General features: G+C 42.4%; 1 protein-coding gene across 1 annotated transcript in view; it reads right to left on the bottom strand.

The window, feature by feature from the left end:
* LOC124804595 (unconventional myosin-IXa-like) overlaps nt 1-23,895 on the bottom strand; it is a 348,200-nt gene that overhangs the window by 180,755 nt on the left and 143,550 nt on the right. Inside the window, exon 11 of the mRNA XM_047264786.1 lies at nt 22,432-22,495. Within this exon, the coding sequence (XP_047120742.1) occupies nt 22,432-22,495 (64 nt within the window). The remainder of the gene's footprint in view (nt 1-22,431; nt 22,496-23,895) is intronic.

Genomic DNA, 23,895 nt, shown 5'->3' with positions numbered 1-23,895 from the left:
GTTTGAGTAGCTCCTCATATGCCACACATTTCTGTAGTCAATGCTAAGGGATGCTTTCGGAGATATAAATAGTGAGACCACTAGACACCGAATGCGAAAAACAAGTGATTTGAAGTTATGAATCATGTTCCACCCTGTGGCAACCCAATGAAAGGATATGGGTTTGGCGAGTGCCTAGGGAACGTTACCTGCCATCATGTGTATCACCAACAGTGAGGTAGGGAGAATGTGTTGGTGCTACAGTATGGGGGTGATTTTGTGGTTACAGTGTGGACACCATATTGCACTTCAGGAAATGCTAAGTCAGGGTGTACACACAGACATGAAAAAAACATTGCTGGTTTTTCCTGGATTCCTCAGTTAAAAAAAAATCGACATTTTCCTGGGTGAAAAAGGGGAATACTTATTTTTCCTTGTTAAGTTCAATATACTTTCCCTCGGTGCTGTAAAACTTTTCAATCCTTTGGTCGGTAAAGGTTTTATACACTGGCTTACAACTTCCCAGCACTTTAAGAAAAGAAACCCAGAAAAAAATCACATTTTCAAAAGATATTCAATGTGCAGCAACATGTGAACTGCACATTTTTATATTAGGAAATTATAAATATGCATTCCACAAAATACAGCGTGGTAGCTTCCAAAGCACTGAAAACAAGATTGCACTGTGCAACACATTATTGTCAACCAATCATAGCTCAAGTCATGTGATCTCGCCAGCCAATGACAGCAGATATTCAGAGCATAGGATATGTGATGTAGTCAGTCAATAGCAACATCAGTGTTAAGTAGTGCAAACACACAAATACGAAAATTTAATGGTTTAAATTAATATACATGTAGTACAGCTACAACGAAAGCCAAGCTCTCACATTTAATATTGGTCATAAAAATTTTTTGCTGCCCTCCCCCCCCCCCCCCCTTCCCCCCTGAGGGTGTGGTTAGGTAGGATCCTAAGAGCACAGCTTAAATTGCACCAACTGATATTTCTGACAAGCACAATTATAGACTCCACTGATGTGCACCGAGCATTTCATGGGTTGCCTGGCTGAATACATTTTCCATTGAACACTTCGATGTTTCCATAGAAAAGTCAATTATGTATGTTGCTCACGAATTCACCTCGCACTTGTTTTTGGAGGATAATTATACTTTTTGCAATTGTTACTGCACAACTTTGTAACCCATCAAAGAACTAAAGTAAATATGAAAAACTAACCTTGAAGCTTGGTCTCTTTTAGCATATGTTACCATTTGAGATGTATCCAACACAAATGTGCCAGTACAATTTTAAATAATGGGATATAGAGATGGTCCTCTGGGCTCGAAATTTTCCTAAGTGGCTGGTCCTCGAAGTGTTAAGTTTTGAATGAGAGTTAAATGGTCTGTGATTTAAGAAATTCATCACACACTGCCACACATAACATAATTCAATTTGTATAAAAGGAAATTTACTTTGAAAGTAACACTTCTCAAACCCCCATTTTCAATATTTTCCCGTGACATCACACTCATCAAAAGCAGTTTGCTGTTATGAAGTATTGCATAGTCTTCGTCCTAAAGCCATTTGAGACATTTAGTTGTCAGCACATACTTGCCTGTGAACCATTTTCTTTGCAATTAGAGTTTTAGTTTGGTGTTATTTTGTCATTTATACTTAACTACTGCAGTATTATTCTGGAGTAGCAGGGTCAGAGTATCAGTTCTTACCAGTCAAAATTACAAAAATTTAACAGAAAACCAAAACAATGAAACATTTCTGGAATTCTAAGAAATTTCCAGATTTTTGATCCAAGTTTTTCCCATTTGTCTCGTGGCATATACACCCTGTACACATTTTACAGAATTTTGTATAGCGTACAGTAGGGGGAACAGTTCAGAGACTATGATTATATCAGCCTGACAAAGCACCCTGTCATAAAGCAGCATCTTTAAGGCAATGATTGGTGGATAACAACATTCAGGATCCCAGTCTGAACCCAACAGAGCACCTTCGGGATGAGTTACAATGCTGACCCCACTTCAGACCCCAGCATCTTATCAATACCATCTTCTACGGTTTCTGCTCTTTACGAAGAATGGGCAGCCATTCCTCCACTGACTTCTACACACTTCATTGAAAGTTACCCAGCAGAGTGCAAGCCACCATACAGGTAGAGGGTTGACACACCCCATATTATTGTCCACTAACAGATGGATAGTGCAGGTACTGAGCACATACATATCACATGTCACAGTGTAAAAGAAATTGCTTTTAATCAGCGGAAAACTATTTTTTCAACAGGATAATGCACTGGCAGTATCAAATCTGAAAATGGATAATATAATACATACTAACTCTACAGAAGAATAAGATCACTGTTGCAAAGTACTTTATATATTTCATGTTGGTGGTCTCAATAATTTCAATAATGTCTACTGAAATCTGCTCTAAATGTCTTTTACTGATAAATATAAGAGTGAAAGGATATGAAAATCTTGCGTGTGGTATTTGAAGACACTGCAGGTTGCATTAAACCTAAGGGTAGGGGCAGCTGAATCACCCCTCAAACATGAACTAAAATCCAAAAGTATGAACTGAAAATATGAGATGACATGATGTTTATATATTCCTATCTGTGGAAATTAATCATTTGATGAACACGAAGAAAAAAATTAGTAACTACCAAGTGTATTTTTGACTTTAAGTTTGTTGATGGTTCCATTGTTAAGCACAATATTTTGGGCACGATCTGGCCATATTCATCTTCAGTGGTATGAGATACACTCACTATCTAGGTTACAATGACCGAGTGAGGTGATGCAATGGTTAGCACATATTCTGGAGGCTGATGGTTCAACTGCCCGTCTGACCATCCAGATTTAGATTTTTCTGATTTCCTTAAATCGTTCCACACAAATGCCAGGATGGCTTCTCAGAATAGGGCACGGCCGATTTCCTCCAGGATCCTTTCCTTATACAAGTTTGTGCTCCGTCTCTAATGACCTCCCTGTCAACAGAGCGTTACACCCTAATACTGCTTCCTTGCCTCAAATGAGTACCCTAATACTGCTTCCTTGCCTCAAATGAGTACCCTAATACTGCTTCCTTGCCTCAAATGAGTATTGGCAACATAATGTTATTTATTTAAGAGTTCAACTCTCTGTCCCCACCATATCCTCTGATCCACATATCTTTTCTCACATTGGCATTCTGTGAACTTTAAGTTCTCATAAGACCCTCTGGCACTAAATGATGAGATTACTCATGATCTTAATAAACTGTTTGTTGTGTCCCGTGATTGGCTTCAAATAATTCCCTGTCCTTATACATTAGATTATCCTATACTCTTATTTAAAAAGACTTCTTAACCGATCAGTCCAATAAACTTGAATTTTTCACCATGACAGCAGACACACCAAGATAAGCCCAAAGGAAAAACTCTTAAAAAATCCTAGTGGTCTCGGTGGAGTGCTGTAATGCAGAACTACTAACAGATAGCCATACAATGCACCACAGGTGTGTCATAGCAATGAAGCAGTGCTTATGTGCCAGACGGTTGTACAAGATCAGTATCGAATTGTAATGACAAAAAATTGTTGGTGTTAGCATTCATACCACTGCCTGTGATGCAATCATGGGTAATGCTCAGTTTCACTATGCCCTTAATGGACCCCTTCCCTCCCGTTTTTTTTTTTTTTTTTTTTTTTTTTTTTTTTTTTTTTTTTTTTTTGCACGTGCTGTGCAGGTCAAACATATGAGCTGCAGATAGGCACAACAAAAATACTGTCACAAATCTAGCTTTCAGGCAGTCAGGCCTTCGTCAACACACACACACACACACACACACACACACACACACACACACACACACTCACACACTCAAGCAAACTCAACTCTCGCGCACACACACACAATCACAATCTCAGGCAACTGAGGCCACACTGCAAGCAGCAGCACTGGATGGGGGCAAGGAGGAGGCTGGGGCAGGGAGGGGGGAGGGATAGTAGGGTAGGGGTGGCGGACAGTCATGTGCTGTTAGGGAGTGTGCAGGGATGAGGTGGAAAGAGGGTAGGGCAGCTATGTGAAATTGGGAGGTTAGATGGAGGGCAGTGGAAAAATGGGGAGGTGGATAGCGCAAAAGGAGCGAAGTAAAAAGACTGAGTGTGATGGAGGAATGAGGGCTGTGTAGTGCTGGAATGGGAACAGAGAAGGGGCTGGATGGGAGAGGACAATGACTAACTAAGGTTGAGGTTAAGAGGGTTACGGGAACGTAGGATATATTGCAGAGAAAGTTCCCACCTGCATAATTCAGAAAAGCTGGTGTTGGTGGGAAGGATCCATATGGCAAAGGCTGTGAAGCAGTCATTGAAATGAAGGATGTCATATTTGGCAGCATGCTCAGCAACAGAGTGGTCCACTTGTTTCTTCGTCACAGTTTGTCGGTGGCCATTCATGCAGAAAGACAGTTTGTTGGTTGTCATGCCCACATAGAATGCAGCCAGTGGTTGCGGCTTAGCTTGTAGATCACGTGACTTGTTTCACAGGTAGTCACTGTCCGCCACCTCTACCCTACCACTATCCGTCTCCCTCCCTGCCCCAGCCTCCTTGTTACCCACACCCAGTCGCTGCTCCCAACGTGCACTAGTGCTGCTACTTGCAGTGCAGCCTCAGTTGCCTGAGACTGCAGTCATGTGTGAGAGTTGCGTTTGCATGAGTATATTTGTATGTGTTTGTCATCTAATTCTGACGAAAGCCTTACTGACCAAAAGCTATGTTTGTGAGAGTCTTCTTGTTGTGCTTATCTGTGACTCAGCATCTCCACTATATGGTGAATAGCAACTTTCCTTTTCACAATACTGTTACATTCCATCCTGGATTTTCCATTCTTTGAATAACTTTTTCAAATTGACTGGAAATCTTACAACAAGAGCAGTCACTGTTGAGCAAGACGTAACATAGATGGAAAAATAACTTATGTGTCACCAAAAATAACTGAGACTTCATTTTACGACATGGCAACAAAATTAAAAATTACAAAAATCTTATCCCCCCCCCCCCCCCCCCCCCCAAGCTAACTGCCTTTTCTCGAATTGAGCCAGCTATATGAAAGAAAATGTCAAGAAAGGGAGCCATTATAGTAAGATGGGTCACTGCAATAGGTGACAAAATGCCAGAAAGGAGCTATTACATTTGGACATGCCCATGACCACAACACAAATGAAGTTGCCAATTTGTGGGTGTATCTATGTGGACTGTCCAATGTGTCTACAAGGAATGGTGTAGCACTCACAGCCATGTAACACAGCATGAAAACAGTAGTCATAGAAAGCTCTCAACCATTAATATAGGAGGCCCAGTGTCGTACCTTGTCAATTATAATAAACTTCAAACCTGTAGCGACGCTGCCGCGCGCTAATTCAAGTTCGCCGGTGTGTGTGTGTGTGTGTGTGTGTGTGTGTGTGTGCGTGTGTGTGTGTGTGTGTGTGTGTGCGCTGTGCGTGTGTGTGTGTGCGCTGTGCGTGTGTGTGTGTGTGTGTGTGTGTGTGTGTGTGTGTGCTGTGTGTGTGTGTGTGTGTGTGTGTGTGTGTGTGCTGTGCGTGTGTGTGCTGTGCGTGTGTGTGTGTGTGTGTGTGTGCTGTGCGCGCGTGTCAGTCAGTGCTGTGCGCGCGTGTCAGTCAGTGCTGTGCGCGCGTGTCAGTCAGTGCTGTGCGCGCGTGTCAGTCAGTGCTGTGCGCGCGTGTCAGTCAGTGCTGTGCGCGCGTGTCAGTCAGTGCTGTGAGCGCGTGTCAGTCAGTGCTGTGCGCGCGTGTCAGTGCTGTGCGCGTATGTCAGTGCTGTGCGCGTGTGTCAGTGCAGTGCTGTGTGGTCGTAATTACTGTATACGACGTTTGTGTAGTTCTGTGCCCAGCCTCTAGAGGCACTGTGTTTTCTAACTTTTATATACATTCTGTTTATTATTATTATTCCTTGTTTTTTGAGTTAATTAGTAGTTCCGTGCCTCCTGGCTTGTGTGGACGAGTACTGTTTTCTCTGCTAACTACGGAAGTTTTCCGAGGATTAAGGATCCTTCTGTAGAGGCCGGAAGCAAAATTTTGTAACTCCGATCGGTCCATGCATGCCGGGTGTCGTCAGATACGCGCTCGCAATAAAGTTATTGTTGCTCAACTGAAGGTCTTCATTCTTCTGAATCACATTAAGCAAAGGTCGGACAGCCACCAGTTTAGCTGAACCCGACAAGTGGTGACCCCGACGTGATTCAAGCAGAGACCAACGTGATTAAGAAGAAGCAGCCATGAGCTACGTAAGTAACGAGCACATAATGACTGAACAGCAGGCCGTCTCCAGGACTGCAGTCCGTTTGCCGCCGTTCTGGCCTGACAACCCGGTACTCTGGTTCGCGCAAGCGGAGGCAAGTTTTGACTGCACTGGAATAACGGTCGAAGCAACTAAATTTGCGCTGATTGTGAGCCAGCTCGACCAACGTTATGCAGCCAAGGTGCAAGACATGATCACAGCACCGCCCGAGGCTGGAGCTTATTCCAGGCTAAAATCAGAGTTGATTCAACGGATGGCCGCGTCACAAGAGGACCAGATACGTCAGGTTCTGACACAGGAAGAAATTGGCGACAGGAAGCCTTCTCAATACCTGAGACATCTACGCAGCAAAGTTGACACCGTTACTGTGCCAGACAGTCTGCTCAGAACGCTGTGGAGCAGTAGGTTGCCGCCGCAAATAAAAGCCATAATCACCTCACAAACGGACATGCAACTGGATGATGTGGCGCAGCTAGCAGACTGGATTCAGGACGCGATCACACCGGCTCCGGTCAGCGCATTCGTGGCGTTGGGCAACAATGCAAACAGTACCGCGTCTGTAGCACGGGCCGACCATGGTTCACTCGCGGCCAAGGTTGAGCTTTTGTGCGCCCAGGTCAGTGCGCTGCTGGCACGTGATGACGACAACAATAGAAGAAGCCGATACAGATGGCAGCGTTCGAGAAGCAGATCTTCCGGCGGTACTACCACTCCGCAAGGCACGGTACCGTTGTGCTGGTACCACCGACGATTCGGCGATCAGGCAAGGAAGTGCACATCGCCATGCTCGCACCCAAACACCACCGGCGGTCGACAATAGGCGCAACTGACTGCCAGTTATCCTCCAAGCGCCTGCTCATTACCAATAGGAGTTCCGGCGTAAAGTTTTTAATTGACACTGGGTCGGACCTGAGTATCATACCACAAACAGCCATACATCATTGCCGCCCGCAAACTGCCTTCCGCCTGACGGCTGCCAACAATTCTTCCATCGCAACATATGGCACACAGAGGATGGAGCTTAATCTCGGCCTACGTCGCGCGTAAGAGTGGAATTTTACAGTGGCTGACGCCACAGAGGCGATCGTCGGGGCTGACCTCCTGGCGCACTACCACCTGCTGCCGGACATCGCGAACGCACGCTTGGTAGACAGCGTCACTGGCTTAGCAGTCACGGGTTTCCGTCGCAACACTGGAACGCACAGTGCCAAGATGGTCCATGCTACGGAGGGTGAGTACACTGAATTACTCCTTAACTATCCGAACTTGACCAGGCCGCCCGGCGCTCCCAGGTTCATACCACATGACATGATGCATCACATTCAAACTACTGATGGTCCCCCAGTAGCATGCCGACCTAGGCGTCTCGCTCCAGACCGATTGAAGATAGCGAAGGCTGAATATGACGCCATGATTCGCGAGGGCATAATGCGGCCATCTAAGAGCCCGTGGTCCTCCGCATTACATCTTGTTCCGAAGAAGGGTGGAGCTTGGCGCCCATGCGGTGACTACCGTGCGCTTAACACGCGAACAGTGCCGGACAGATATCCCGTTCCGTTACTGAGGGATTATAATAACGCTCTACATGGTGCCACGGTGTTCACAGTTCTGGACTGCGCTAAAGCGTATACACAGATTCTGGTGGCCAATGATGACATTCCTAAGACTGCAATAATAACGCCTTTCGGTTTATTTGAAAGCAAATTTATGACTTTTGGTTTACGCAATGCCACTCAGACCTGGCAAAGGTTTATAGAGTCGGTTCTCCAGGGGCCTACCTGGACGATGTGTTAGTGTTCTCTGCTGACCATGAACAACACCGACAACATCTGCGAGAGATTTTCGAGCGATTGGAGCGTTACGGTGTCGTCTTGAACATGGACAAGTATGTTTTTGGGCAGTCAGAGGTGACATTTCTTGGCCATAAGATTTCTGCTGAAGGCTCTCTTCCTCTGTTCGAGAAGGTAGACGCTATCTTGCAGCTACCCCGACCAACTACGATCAAAGAATTACGTCGTTTTTTGGAGATGCTCAATTTTTATCGACGACACCTTCCCCATGCTGCAGAACTGCAGGAACCTTTGACGGCAGCATTATCAGGCCCCAAAGTAAATAGCAAGTCTCTGATAAAGTGGACAGAGGACATGTGTTCTGCGTTCGAGGCAACAAAGAAGAGCATGGCCGACGCGGCGCTTCTCGCACACCCATGGCTCGACGCGCCATTAGCAATTGTCGTAGACGCGAGCCAGACGGGGATCGGAGCCGTGTTGCAACAATGGTCCGACAACGCATGGCAGCCACTGGCGTATTATTCCCACAAGCTTTCGCCTGCACAGAGAAAATGGAGCACATACGACCGTGAGCTCCTGGTGGTATACCAAGCAGTGAAATATTTCCGTCCCCAAGTAGAAGCGCGAACTTTCACGATATATACAGACCACAAGCCACTCACGTTTGCCTTCCGTCGGAATAGTGTCAACTGCTCCCCCCGTCAATTTCATCACCTTGAGTTCGTGGCCCAGTTTACTACAAACATTAGACATATTTCTGGGATCGACAACATTGTTGCGGATTGCCTTTCATGGATCAGCAGTGTTTCCATTACCATAGACTTTCCTGCACTGGCACAGGCACAGGCACAGAGAGACGACGAAGAACTCCTTGCCTATGTTAAAGATACGGCTTCCGCATTGCAACTGAAACTTGTTGAAGTTCCGGGGCAACATACACAGCTATACTGCGACATTTCTCGCGGCCGACCTCATCCCTTTCTGACGCCGGCTTTTAGAAGACAAGCCTTTGATACAGTACATGGATTGTGCCATCCAGGGGTACGCCCGACATTCCGCCTAATATCGCAACGTTTTGTGTGGCCGGGCATGCAAAAAGACTGCCGCGAGTGGGTCCGTCCGATCTTGTCTTCAGTGCCAACGCTGCAAGATTAACCGCCATGTACACACACCGATCGGCGATTTTCCTGATACCACCGCCCGTGCCCACGTTCATTTGGATGTAGTCGGACCACCTCCACCTTCGAACGGACAAAGATATCTGTTTACAATGATCGACCGTTTTACACGTTGGCCGGAGGCAGTGCCGTTGGATAATATCACAGCAGACACATTAGCTTCCGCTTTTGCAATGACTTGGTTGGCAAGATTTGGGTGCCCACTAGATATTACCACTGACCGCGGACGGCAATTTGAATCAGACCTGTTCTCACAGCTGGCCAAGTTCTGTGATTACACCCACCATAAGACCACAAGTTATCACCCAGCAAGCAACGGAATGATCGAACGCTGGCACCGTTGTTTGAAGGCCGCGTTGATGTACCACGAAGAAACCTGGACAACCGCACTACCAGCGGTCTTGTTAGGCTTACGGACGACTTTCAAACCAGACCTGGGGTCGTCAGCGGCAGAACTGGTTTATGGAGAAACACTGCGCCTTCCTGGTGACTTTGTAGACGATGATGCCACAGAGACAGCTGCTACTGGCCAGCCGGATTTTTTGCGACACTTGAGGGACCATGTATCAAAGATTCGCCCTCCGAAAGCCACACGTCATGGCAAGCCGCTCACATTCGTGCACCAAGACCTGGAACAATGTCGTCACATCATGCTCCGCACTGAGGGCGTTATACCACCTCTACAAGCTCCTTATTTTGGTCCATATGAAGTGCTACGGTGCAGTGCCCACACGATGGATATCCCAGTGAACGGCAAAACCACGGCTGTTGCGTTGAATCGGGTTAAACCTGCGTATGTTTTTCCTGACACACCACTAGCGGCACCTCGTCGTAGGCATCCACCTACCGCTGTTCCAGACACTGACACCACATCTCTGGCGCTGGCTCTTCAACATCCGCCTCCTGACGCTGTTCCTCCTCCTCCAACAAGGACGACCCGTTCTGGACGTCGTGTGCACTTTCCGGCACGGTATCTCGACGCCGACGCTCCGCTTCCGCCCGGGGGGCTGATGTAGCGATGCTGCCGCGCACTAATTCAAGCTCGGTGTGTGTGTGTGTGTGTGTGTGTGTGTGTGTGTGTGTGTGTGTGTGTGTGTGTGTGTGTGTGTGTCAGTGCAGTGCTGTGCGGTCGTAATTACTGTATACGACGTTTGTGTAGTTCCGCGCCCAGCCTCTAGAGGCGCTGTGGTTTCTAGCTTTTATATACGTTCTGTTTATTATTATTATTCCTTGTTTTTTTGAGTTAATTAGTAGTTCCGTGCCTCCTGGCTTGTGTGGACGAGTACTGTTTTCTCTCCTAACTACGGAAGTTTTCCGAAGATTGAGGATCCTTCTGTAGAGGCCGGAAGCAAAATTTTGTAACTCCGATCGGTCCATGCATGCCGGGTGTCGTCAGATACGCGCTCGCAATAAAGTTATTGTTGCTCAACTGAAGGTCTTCATTCTTCTGAATCACCTTAAGCAAATGTCGGACAGCCACCAGTTTAGCTGAACCCGACAAACCCAGCAGGAAATGCAAAATGCTGCTTTAAGTGAATGGAGGTCCTTCTCAAAGAGTTTCTGATGGAAGATAAATGTGTATAATGGACATTGGTAGTTGTGTACCTTGCCAAACACGATTACTCACATTGGCACAAAGTGGCATGTCGTCAATGGTCCAAAATTATCTCCCATGTTTGGAAAGCATATTGTACCAACAGCACGTAATCCTGCCTTAAATACATTGTAGCAAATAAAATTCATCTTTATTCATCTTCTCAGATGTATTTTTATTTTGTCAATCATTTCGAATTCATTCTGTCCTTTTTCATACCGCCTTTCCTCCATGTCGTATCATACATTTTCTGGAACTTTCTCTCTATACAAACTACCTTAAGTCCCCACCACCACCCACCCACACAGCCAAGTTTTAGTGTTAATAAGATTTATCAGATATCATCTGCACAAGCACATCATTACCTCCAGTAGAACCTTGCAACGAGGTACAAGTGATGCCTCTGAAACACACACTACAAGTATATATTACACTCCATAGCTTTGTGTTCATATACAGATACATCCCACAAAAATTCCCATGTTTTCCTATTAAGATGCAATTAGAGATAGAAAAAAATTAATTATGGAACATTATTACAAAACTGTACTTTAGCAGACACAGAAATACCACAAAAATTACCACACATATTCAGCTCTCTATATTTTAGTTGTCACAATGGGTGGTCCTTTCTATCATTACACGTTTTCTAATGTGAGTCCTATAACAAAATGCTTCTCCAAAGACCACAAAAATAGGGTAACTTGGTTACAGTCTATCAACAGCTGTTAAGTCCAAATCCTATTACAAACTTTATTGCCACAGAGGAATCCTTACAGAAGTAAGAAAAGAGGAAACAGGAAATACATTTATGTCAAACCGTGTGTCGGAGTCTCTTGTTAAATTCCAAACCACTGCATACTCTCTTAACAAAACCAAAGAGAAAAATACAGAGGAAACCTGCTTTTACACTTTTCATGAGAGTTTTAAAAAGTGGTGTAAAACTCATGAAAATGTAAAATGTGGGAAATAACTTTTTAAGCAGTAAAAGTTGGGTGTAGGAACCTCCCTGCCCCTTACAATTTTGCACTTTATGAATAATATATGTACATAATAGGCATCAAAATACTCGTCAGGGACATGTTTATTATGTAATAAAGATTACCTGAATGTTTAGCTGCTTACATAATTGGTACTGTTAAGTGTCTGGGAAGCTGAGGCATCTGACTTAATTTCGTTCATCATCACTGATGTTTTTGGAAAGCCTGCAACTGTGTCATTCATCATTTAAATAATGAAACACTGCACAAGTTAATACTTTTTCATGCTTAGCAAGAGAATTTATTCTCATTATCACATGTAAACATTTACATAAGTATTTTGTGTGATGTTTGCATGCTTGTTGTTCTCTCTCTCTCTTGCATTGTAGTCATCTTTTTGAGACTATAAGGTAACCTGTGCCTCCTCCACTATGCAAAAAACCATACACACACACACACACACACGCACACACACACACACACACACACACACACACACACACACACACACACACACACACACACACACATCAGTCCCACTGTTTGTGAAACATCACAAAAAAAAAAAAATACTTATGAAAATATTTGCATGACAAATTCTCAAAACGCTTCATGCTAAGCCTGAAAAAGTATGTAAAGGGTGCACCGTTCTTTTATTTAAACCAGACATGTTTGAGCAACACAAGGAGAGCAAAGGTGTCAACTAGCAGTACAAGTGGCCAAAAAACAAAACATGCAAAATTTGCATTCAAATAATGCAAAGGTGCCATGAAGATAACAAAGCAGTGTAAGTGAAGTAGAGACACTTTGAAAATAATTGTGATCTGTCATGAAATCTTTGTTCGAACACAATTGGTCACTCCAATCAGCCACCATGCCAATTATAACTTGGCAACGGCAGTCGACAAAGCACGAATTGTTCAGACTCTTAGCGATTCAGCTCTACTGAACAGAGCATCATGCTGTTGAGAAAATTAACCATGTAACATTTGGAAATGCTACTTGAAGGCCAGCATCATTCTACGTCAATTGCGTCAGCTTTTTCTCCGTAAACATTGTTTCATAAAGTGTACATCAGGCAAAATTATTAATAGGTTAACACCAAAACAGATGCGAATTAACACTGTAAACAGGAAATTTGATAAAACGTTACTTCCGGGAATGTAAAAGGCATAAGCCGTATTGCTTCAGGCAGGGGGGTTACCTTCATAGTCTGGGATGTTATTGAATTTAGCATATGGTAAAATTCAGGAGTAAGTAAGAAAGACACATTTTTTTGTCTTCTCCAAAAAAATTCCTGCCCCGAGATACAGGCCTCCAAAGATGACACTGCAAACACCATTTTGAAGATGTGAATTTCGGAAACATTTTTAAAATGCTGTATCTCTCTAACAGTTCTGGGTATTTTGTTAGGTTTTTTTTTTTTATTATTTGAAAGATAATTACTTTATGATTACAATGGTATCCTCCGTTTGGACATATCTGTCAAATTTCTTTTACTGTCACGTTTTGAATTTTTTTATAATTTACAATTTTTTTTTTTCAAAAAAGCCAATCCAGAAAAGTTAGATTTTTTCTGTTGATTAGCACCATTTAGTACTATATTCTCTGTATAGGAGAGCTTCCACTTTTAAGTTGGACAGGTTTTATTTTTAAAAAATCATTTTTTTTAACTTTCAAGCATAATGTATGTCTTCACTGAAGTTGTTTCTTACTAATTTCTTTGTTGCAGTGTTTATTTTTATTGTCTTTGTTGCAGTTATTTCTTATCACTTTCTTTGTTGCAGTTATTTATTTTCACTTTCATTGTTACACTTTGTTGTAGTTTCTTGTCAGTTTCTTTGTTGTGGTTGTTCATTGCAGGTTTCTGTATTGTAGTTGTTCAGTGCTAATTTGTTTACTAAAGAAGATTATAAGAAATCTGAGACATCCAGTGAGTTCTGTGTTTTCGTGAGGAATTTGCCAGTTGACAAAGCTGCAGTGTGTTCCGTGAAAAGGACTATTTGAAATGTCTTCTGAGAGAGTCAAGTGTGCTGACTATTTGCACATCCATATAAGACAAACAAAAAAACAGACTTTGTTCAGGTTGGGAATAAGTGTTCTCGTTTGAAAACTCTACTTTGTTCAGGTTGGGAATAAGAGTTCTCGTTTGAAAACTCTGTTTCTAGTGAAGATGTTTCCAGTGACGAATTTGTGTGTTCTAAATGTTTTGACAGAATAACAACAATGATAGTATCTGAACAAGGGGAAGCTTCCCATGGTTCAGATTTTTAATCAATAGAGGCACAAGCAAATACCATGAATCAGTCAATTACAGAGGTAGGTGTTAGTCCTGTTAAGTAACCATGGTCAGTGAAGTCGAGTCATAAGCTCTATGCATCAAGAAAGTGCAGAGAAATTACTAAAGCTATGGATGAATACACTACAGCAAAACTGACCCCTCTTTCTTCAGAAGAAAAAGAACCAAAGCCCTCTTGCACCCCCTGTTACGAATTTTTCACAAAAATCAATTCAGCTGTTGAATATTGTGCATCCTACAGTGAAAAGCTGCAAGTTTTAATGTGAAATGTGTTTTGTTCATATCATAATGTACACAATTTCAGATCATATGTCTGATGTACAGGAGACATGTCAAGGTTACAATTAGCTTATTTGAAATTTTGTCACACTTAGAATAATACTTTGTGGAGAATTTACTGATTTAAAATTTGTCAGACTTACAGTATTTACATCTACTATAACTATCATAAATTTTTGTTCCATTTTAGGGACCCAGCTCAAAATATCATTTCGTCCTTCATGAAATCTTCCACAGAGTAGTAGCATTGTTCAGTTAGAAAATCATGTATCATGCTTTTTAAAATATTTATTGTCATATTCATTATGTCTCACTCTTTTATTGTGCTGTGAATTTTCATGGCTATATATTAACTATTATTTTCACAGAAAACAATTTTGAACCACATTCCATCAGTTTCAAAGTACATGGTAGACAAATCAAGCAATGTGAGGTCTGTAAAAGGAGTCTTTAGGGGGAAAAAAGGACAGGTATACACTCGCACACACACACACACATATCCATCCGCACATACACAGTCACAAGCAGACATTTGTAAAGGCAAAGAGTTTGGGCCCAAATGTCTGCTTGTGTCTGTGTATGTGCGAATGGATGTGTGTGTGTATGCGAGCGTATACCTGTCCTTTTTTCCCCCTGAGGTAAGTCTTTCCGCTCCCGGGATTGGAATGACTCCTTACCCTCTCCCTTAAAATCCACATCCTTTCGTCTTTCCCTTTCCTTCCCTCTTTCCTGACGAAGCAACTGTTGGTTGCGAAAGCTTGAATTTTGTGTGTATGTTTGTGTTTGTTAGTGTGTCTAGCAACATGCCAGTGCTTTCGTTTGGTAAGTCACATCATCTATGTTTTTAGATATATTTTTCCCACATGGAATGTTTCCCTATATCTAAAAACAAAGATGACGTGACTTAACAAACGAAAGTGCTGGCAGGTCGATAGACACACAAACAAACACAAACATACCCACAAAATTCAAACTTTCGCAACAAACGGTTGCTTCATCAGGAAAGAGGGAAGGAGAGGGAAAGACGAAAGGATGTGGGTTTTAAGGGAGAGGGTAAGGAGTCATTCCAACCCCGGGAGCGGAAAGACTTACCTTAGGGGGAAAAAAGGGCAGGTATACACTCGCACACACACACATATCCATCTGCACATACACAGGACACAAGCAGACATTAGTAAAGGCAATGAGTTTGGGCAGAGATGTCAGTCGAGGTGGAAGTACAGAGGCAAAGATGTTGTTGAAAGACAGGTGAGGTATGAGCGGCGGCAAATTGAAATTAGCAGAGATTGAGGTCTGGCGGATAACGAGAAGAGAGGATATACTGAAGGGCAAGCTCCCATCTCCGGAGTTCTGAAAGGTTGGTGTTAGTGGGAAGTATCCAGATAACTCGGACGGTGTAATACTGTGCCAAGATGTGCTGGCCGTGCACCAAGGCATGTTTAGCAACAGGGTGATCCTCATTACCAACAAACACTGTCTGCCTGTGTCCATTCATGCGAATGGACAGTTTGTTGCTGGTCATTCCCACATAGAAAGCTTCACAGTGTAGGCAGGTCAGTTGGTAAATCACGTGGGTGCTTTCACACCTTCTAATACCATGTCACCCTCACAACATCACCACAACGACGCCATTAAGTTTTATTTACATTCCCTCCGCAAACATGCCTTCGCCCTAGCCAGATTACACTCCCATATTTTATTTTCTCAGTCTTGTCTAGCCAGATTACACTGGCTTTCTAGCCAGATTACACTCCCATATTTTATTTTCTCAGGCTTGTCTGACATTTGGCATTACCCCCAAAGGCCTCACACTTAAAGTTCCCATCTCTGGCTGTAACCCTTCTTTCCGTCAGTCCCTGTACCAGTTCCAAACTGAACAATCCATTGCTCTCACCCACCTAATCCTTCGCCTACACATCAACTCAGCCCATGAACACACCCGTCAACTCCTATCCTTAATAAAAGTCCTCAATCTTTCCTCTCACACATCCACACTGGCTGTTCAGAGCATCCTCCTACAGGTCAACCGCAAATTAGAACAGCATGCCACCCTCCACCTCAAAAAACTATCCAATCTCCTGGTTTCCCACCTCCGGAAAGGCAACTCACTCACCCTTCACAACCTTTCCAGCTAACCTCAACCTCCTCTCATTGCACACAGACCCAGTCTCTCCCATCTACTCAATCTCCCACTTCCAGCTCCACTGCCCCCAAAACCTCAAAATTCCAATCACCACAATCTGGAACCACAACACCCCAATTCAGTAGTTAACCCTTCCTCCAAACCTCTCTCCCCATCCGAAACCTCTGTCCTATCCACAGGCCTCACCTTCAGCCCCACTCCCAGATTCAACCCAACTGCCCTTGTCAAAGATTTACTGTCCTACACCCGTAATCTCTGCTGGAAATATCACTTTACCACGAAGAAAAATGATCCTAATCCTACTCCTAATGATCTAAATCCCCAAGACACTATCCAAATTTAACCCTGCCCAGAACAGTTCCGTCCTCCATCACAGCGGGACCCACCTCCTCTTCCTCAAAATCACCCTCTCCAAACTTTCCAGGAATTTCTGACTTCCAGCCTTGCCTCTCAATCCTTCTTAAAAAACCTTAATCCTACTCCCAACATCACCACAGCCGAAGCACAGGCTATCCGTGATCTGAAGGCTGACCGATCCATCATCATTCTTCTGGCGGACAAGGGTTCCACGACCGTGGTACTTGATCATCGGGAGTATGTGGCTGAGGGACTGCGTCAGCTTTCAGACAACCCTACATACAAAGTTTGCCAAGATAATCCCATTCCTGATGTCCAGGCGGAGCTTCAAGGAATCCTCAGAACCTTAGGCCCCCTACAAAACCTTTCACCTGACTCAATCAACCTCCTGACCCCACCAACACCCCGCACCCCTACCTTCTACCTTCTACCTAAAATTCACAAACCCAATCATCCCGGCCGTCCCATTATAGCTGGTTACCAAGCCCCCACAGAACGTATCTCTGCCTACGTAGATCAACACCTTCAACCCATTACATGCAGTCTCCCATCCCTCATCAAAGACACCAACCACTTTCTCGAACGCTTGGAATCCTTACCCAGTCTGTTACCCCAGGAAACCATCCTTGTAACCATTGATGCCACTTCCTTATACACAAATATTCCGCACGTCCAGGACCTCACTGCGATGGAGCACTTCCTTTCACACCGATCACCTGCCACCCTACCTAAAACCTCTTTCCTCATTAGCTTAGCCAGCTTCATCCTGACCCACAACTTCTTCACTTTCGAAGGCCAGACATACCAACAATTAAAGGGAACAGCCATGGGTACCAGGATGGCCCCCTCGTACGCCAACCTATTCATGGGTCGCTTAGAGGAAGCCTTCTTGGTTACCCAGGCCTGCCAACCCAAAGTTTGGTACAGATTTATTGATGGCATCTTCATGATCTGGACTCACAGTGAAGAAGAACTCCAGAATTTCCTCTCCAACCTCAACTCCTTTGGTTCCATCAGATTCACCTGGTCCTACTCCAAATCCCATGCCACTTTCCTTGACGTTGACCTCCACCTGTCCAATGGCCAGCTTCACACGTCCGTCCACATCAAACCCACCAACAAGCAACAGTACCTCTATTATGACAGCTGCCACCCATTCCACATCAAACGGTCCCTTCCCTACAGCCTAGGTCTTCGTGGCAAACGAATCTGCTCCAGTCCGGAATCCTTGAACCATTACACCAACAACCTGAAAACAGCTTTCGCATCCCGCAACTACCTTCCCGACCTGGTACAGAAGCAAATAACCAGAGCCACTTCCTCATCTCCTCAAACCCAGAACCTCCCACAGAACAACCCCAAAAGTGCCCCACTTGTGACAGGATACTTTCCGGGACTGGGTCAGACTCCGAATGTGGCTCTCCAGCAGGGATACGACTTCCTCAAATCCTGCCCTGAAATGAGATCCATCCTTCATGAAATCCTCCCCACTCCACCAAGAGTCTTTCCGCCGTCCACCTAACCTTCGTAACCTCTTGGTTCATCCCTATGAAATCCCCAAACCACCTTCCCTACCCTCTGGCTCCTACCCTTGTAACTGCCCCCCGGTGTAAATCCTGTCCCATGCACCCTCCCACCACCACCTACTCCAGTCCTGTAACCCGGAATGTGTACATGATCAAAGGCAGAGCCACATGTGAAAGCACCAACGTGATTTACCAACTGACCTGCCTACACTGTGAAGCTTTCTATGTGGGAATGGCCAGCAACAAACTGTCCATTCGCATGAATGGACAGGCAGACAGTGTTTGTTGGTAATGAGGATCACCCTGTGGCTAAACATGCCTTGGTGCACAACCAGCACATCTTGGCACTGTGTTACACCGTCCAGGTTATCTGGATACTTCCCACTAACACCAACCTGTCAGAACTCCGGAGATGGGAACTTGCCCTTCAGTATATCCTCTCTTCTCGTTATCCGCCAGACCTCAATCTCCGCTAATTTCAATTTGCCGCCGCTCATACCTCACCTGTCTTTCAACAACATCTTTGCCTCTGTACTTCCGCCTCGACTGACATCTCTGCCCAAACTCTTTGCCTTTACAAATGTCTGCTTGTGTCTGTGTGTGAGCGGATGGATATGTGTGTGTATGCGAGTGTATACCTGTCCTTTTTTCCCCCTAAGGTAAGTCTTTCCGCTCCCAGGATTGGAATGACTCCTTACCCTCTCCCTTAAAACCCACATCCTTTCGTCTTTCCCTCTCCTTTCGCCTTTCCCTCTCCTTCCCTCTTTCCTGATGAAGCAACCGTTGGTTGCGAAAGCTAGAATTTTGTGTGTATGTTTGTGTTTGTTTGTGTGTTTATCAACCTGCCAGCACTTTCGTTTGGTAAGTCACATCTTCTTTGTTTTTAGAGATATATATCTTTGCTTTTACAAATGTCTGCTTGTGTCTGTGTATGTGCAGATGGATATGTGTGTGTGTGTGTGTGTGTGTGCGAGTGTATACCTGTCCTTTTTTCCCCGTAAGGTAAGTCTTTCCGTTCCCGGGATTGGAATGACTCCTTACCCTCTCCCTTAAAACCCACTTCCTTTCGGCTTTCCCTCTCCTTCCCTCTTTCCTGATGAGACAACAGTTTGTTGCGAAAGCTTGAATTTTGTGTGTATGTATGTGTCTGTTTGTGTTTCTATCGACCTGCCAGCGCTTTCGTATGGTAAGTCACATCATCTTTGTTCTTCCCAACAAATTTTTAATCCACTCAACTATACTAAATTACTGCAGACAAGTGTAAATTGTTACATATTGAAACAAGCAGATTCCTGTTACTACTATCTCATATTTTAAATGAAAAAAAGTTAGAAATGTGTTTGACAATTATGTCACGAGTCTTGAGGCACAAATGCGACATTACACAAAACTGAAGATGAAGAGAACATCTTACAGTTGATTACCTGCTAAGGTGGTAGTATATAAAACAGTACAGCAATTTATTTTACAGAGGTGTTGGAAACTTTAATCATGCAAGCATAATATAATTACATGAATGGTTTACAACTGATATTTATGGTGCAGCCATATCTACTACGTAGCACAAAAAAGATGTTATTCAAAATATTTCCGTAAAATGAAAGACACTGTATGACAAGTCTAGCTTCTTGGCTTTGTGGTAACTAATGGGTTAACAAAAGATTAAGTGGAAGAAAGACAAATTCATGCGTAAGTACTGGACTGAGTAATTACAAGGGCACCAGCAGGATGTGACACATCAAGTGCAATTTTTAAAATGATGGGAGAGCAACAACACTTACGCAATCCTGTTAATCGTGAGATTCACTGCCGAAAGTGTCACTAGGTGGCTACACATGGAAATGAGAAACAACAGTTATGTTTTTAACCAGTAAATGCAAATTTTTAAATGTATGTAAACATTTTACTCTTCTGTATCATTTGTTGTACTGGTCACAGTAATAAAAAACTTTGTATGGAGAAAATATTCTAAGCCTAACAAAATTGTCACAATTCACAAAATGCATCTGGTACAACAACTTCTTAAAGTTATAATACACATCTATTTTATATAATGCACAAACATGTACTAAATGGTCAACGAGTATAAAATTAAAGCAATTTTATTTAAAGAAAAAAATTCAGTGCTCTTAGCAACTACGTCAAGAGATTGCATTCAAAATCTATCAAACACATGTTACGGGTTGGGCAATTTCAATACTCACAGACTGCCTACGGCACCATTTGAACATACATATATGTAACCGTGCACAATTACTGTCACAATCAACCCTACAGAATAAAGCTGGTACAGTATCTCATTAAAAAATCTGATGATTCACACTAACACATTAATTGTTAACAAATATCTGATCACACCGATTTACCTGCCCCCCTTACATTGAACAATATGAAACAAAGTTTAATTCCTGCTGTTTAAAGTTATCAACTGTTCTCTGTGCTTCTGCTACGTGGGAAGTTCTTGAAATATGTCATACAGCGACATGTGAGTGGTGAAAAGTAATTTTCCCAAGTATAAACTACAAACTTTAATTCTAAATAACTAACTAACCTGTAGAGGTGCAGTTACATGCTGTTGATACCGTAAAAGCCCACTGTCTATTCAGTTAGTGAAAGCGTCTACAGTGGTAAAATATTTTGGGGCAACACATTTCTCATTTACATTATTAACACCAAAATCAGCGTAGTCACAATTAAAATAATGTATAATGTGAATGAGCTGATTTTTGCTCTTATTTGGTTTATATTTCTATTTTCCCTTCAGCATATTCATCAAATATGCTAACGTACCTCAAATAGATTTTTCAACTCCAATACAAGATATGCTTTAAAAGAATAGAAAAAGGCATAGAAATATTAGGCACTTCAATAGCCCAAACAATTGCAAACCAAGTAACATGATTAGGACGCAAAACAAGAAAAGGCAAAAAGATATTAGCAATGGCAGCAAGGCTTTCAAATGTAGATGTGCAAATATCAGTTAAACAATCAGGATCAAATTCATCATGGCTGGATAAAGAACTGAAAGACCTGATAAAACTGTGGTGGGACGATGTAGCAAGGTCCAATGCAGCTGCTACTTATCCAAATAACCTCAACAACAAACATTTTCAGTAATCTTCAATATGATTTGAAATCTACATGTGACAAACTACGGAATCTGAAACCTAAGTTGAAGGATTTTCTCCGTTGTTCATCAAGATCAGTCACCTCAGTGAAAGTGGAAGAGTAGTTTGCAACAGACATTTTCTTACTCTGTGCTGGAAACTGTCTTGTATGATATCTGACACAAAAGACAAAAGATTTTTGCTGCAAATCTGTGCATGTATCAAATTTGTTCAACCAGTGGTGGATGTCTTCAAAGTAGAAACAACATGAGTCCACATATATGCATTTGGTCCTACCACTGCCCAAAAGATTTAAGAAAGTTGTTTTCCATGAGGTTATGTAACAGCTCAACTGTTTTTGCAGTTCAGACAGACCACGTGTCACGACATAAGGAAAAAGATTAAGGTCGGAAAACAGTCATACATGAATACATCACAAATACCATATGAAATGCGGAGAGAGACAGTATAATACACAGAAATGCCAATCAATTTGAGATATTCAAAAAGGAAGTATGAATTTAAAAAATTGTGCAGAGAGGAAAATTAAAATTAAGGCCTTTAAAAAAGTAGTTGCTTTAATGAAACAACTGCAGGGTGTTTCATTAAATAACGTACTTTCCACCACGAAAGAAATACATTTTTTACTTTTATCAAAGGTTATCTAACAAAATTACCTCACACTCAAAAATCTACCAATACCCACTATGAAAACACTTAAATCTGTAGATGTGTCTTACTGCATTTATATGCATGGAATGTTGATAAGTCTAAGAAACTGCCCGAACGAAGACCAATGGTGTATGTATCAAGATACTTAGCCTCAGAAAGCAAGATCAATCATAATAATAATAGCAACAACAACAATAACAATAATAATTACCTGATCAAATTTTCGTTGGGAGAATGATTTCGGCACCGGTTCTGAAGTCCAGGTTTGCTACCATCTGTGCATAGAGTAAATTTTTTATTGGTTTAGAGCAGAAAAGCATTTTGCAAAACTGCATTCCAGTATGTAGAGAAAATTTAAGATTATCTATTCCTAGGATCATCGGAACAAAAAAATTATCAGTAAAGAAGTGCAAATACTTCTAAGGAGATCTGGTAAGTTGTTTTTAATTGCATAACGTAACAATCACACACACACTGACACAGGCTAACCATTGACAAAAATGAAATGTTTTGGAACACCATGTCTAAAAGGAAATCATCTATGAATAACCCTTTCCCACTGATGACGAAGTTAAGTATCTCACTGAGCCATTCAATCTGCCTGACATTTAAAAAAATTAATCGTTGCAATGTACATTCTTAAATCTGTAGAAATATATTTCCCACAATTGTTTTGTACATAACACTTAAATTTTTTCCTTTGATTCCAAAACACATATTTCAATGGGTATAAGCCTACAACATTCTTTGTTACACATTATCCACAGTGTTCATAATCTATAATACTGATACTTGGATATGAGTACTAAGATTGCCAAAAATGTAGATAATGAACAAATGAGTAACGAAAATTAATAATGAGTACAAACAATACTTTAGATGTTCTGAATATATTATTACACTTTTATTTTTCCATGATTCACAATGCACCTCAGTGTGCGGAGGTCTGAACATAGTCACAACAGTGCGATGTGGGCTTGCACATCTATTCAAATCAATACAGCTTAAAAGTTTTCAGTGTATCAGAAGTGCAGCATGGTAGTTTCAAACAGATGTATTTTCAATTAGCCTATAAAATGTACAGTGTAGTATACATGAACCATCCTCCCTCTACATTTAAGTGCCTAAAATGAGCATCAGAATAAGTAATTCTAATGCTGCGGAAATAACAACTGTCAACACTGTACAAAGAGCTAAAAATAACCCTATACATTCACTAAGGGATGGGGGGGGGGGGGGAGGGGGGGGTCACCTCATACACCAGAGAGGAACTAAAATCACTTCAGAGATCTTCAGCTCAGGTTCAAACAAATACTGAAACAAGCTCAACTGATAACGATAGGTATTAATTTTTCTTAAGTGTTTAATAACTATCTGAGTAACCTACATTAATACTGACTCTAAACCATGGCACAACTTGATATTATATTAATCAATGCCACATGTGAAAGAGATGAATAAGTGGCAGAAAAATCCTTAGACAACACTTGATTGGTTTATGATCACAATATTCTGAATTATTTATTTATTGTTTGATGAAATGTACACAATTCTGCTTTTCAAGTTCCATTTGCTCTTTGCCGAATAAATTTATTTCTGTTTTCTTAAATGATGTTTAAAGGACAAACATGTTGCCCTCTGAAAAGTCTATTATTATCTACTTCTGTTATTTCTG

Source organism: Schistocerca piceifrons, chromosome 7 (genome assembly GCF_021461385.2).
Source record: "Schistocerca piceifrons isolate TAMUIC-IGC-003096 chromosome 7, iqSchPice1.1, whole genome shotgun sequence".
Taxonomy (NCBI): domain Eukaryota; kingdom Metazoa; phylum Arthropoda; class Insecta; order Orthoptera; family Acrididae; genus Schistocerca; species Schistocerca piceifrons.
The sequence above is the reverse complement of the archived record's forward strand: the minus strand, read 5'-3'. Positions and strand labels throughout refer to the sequence as shown.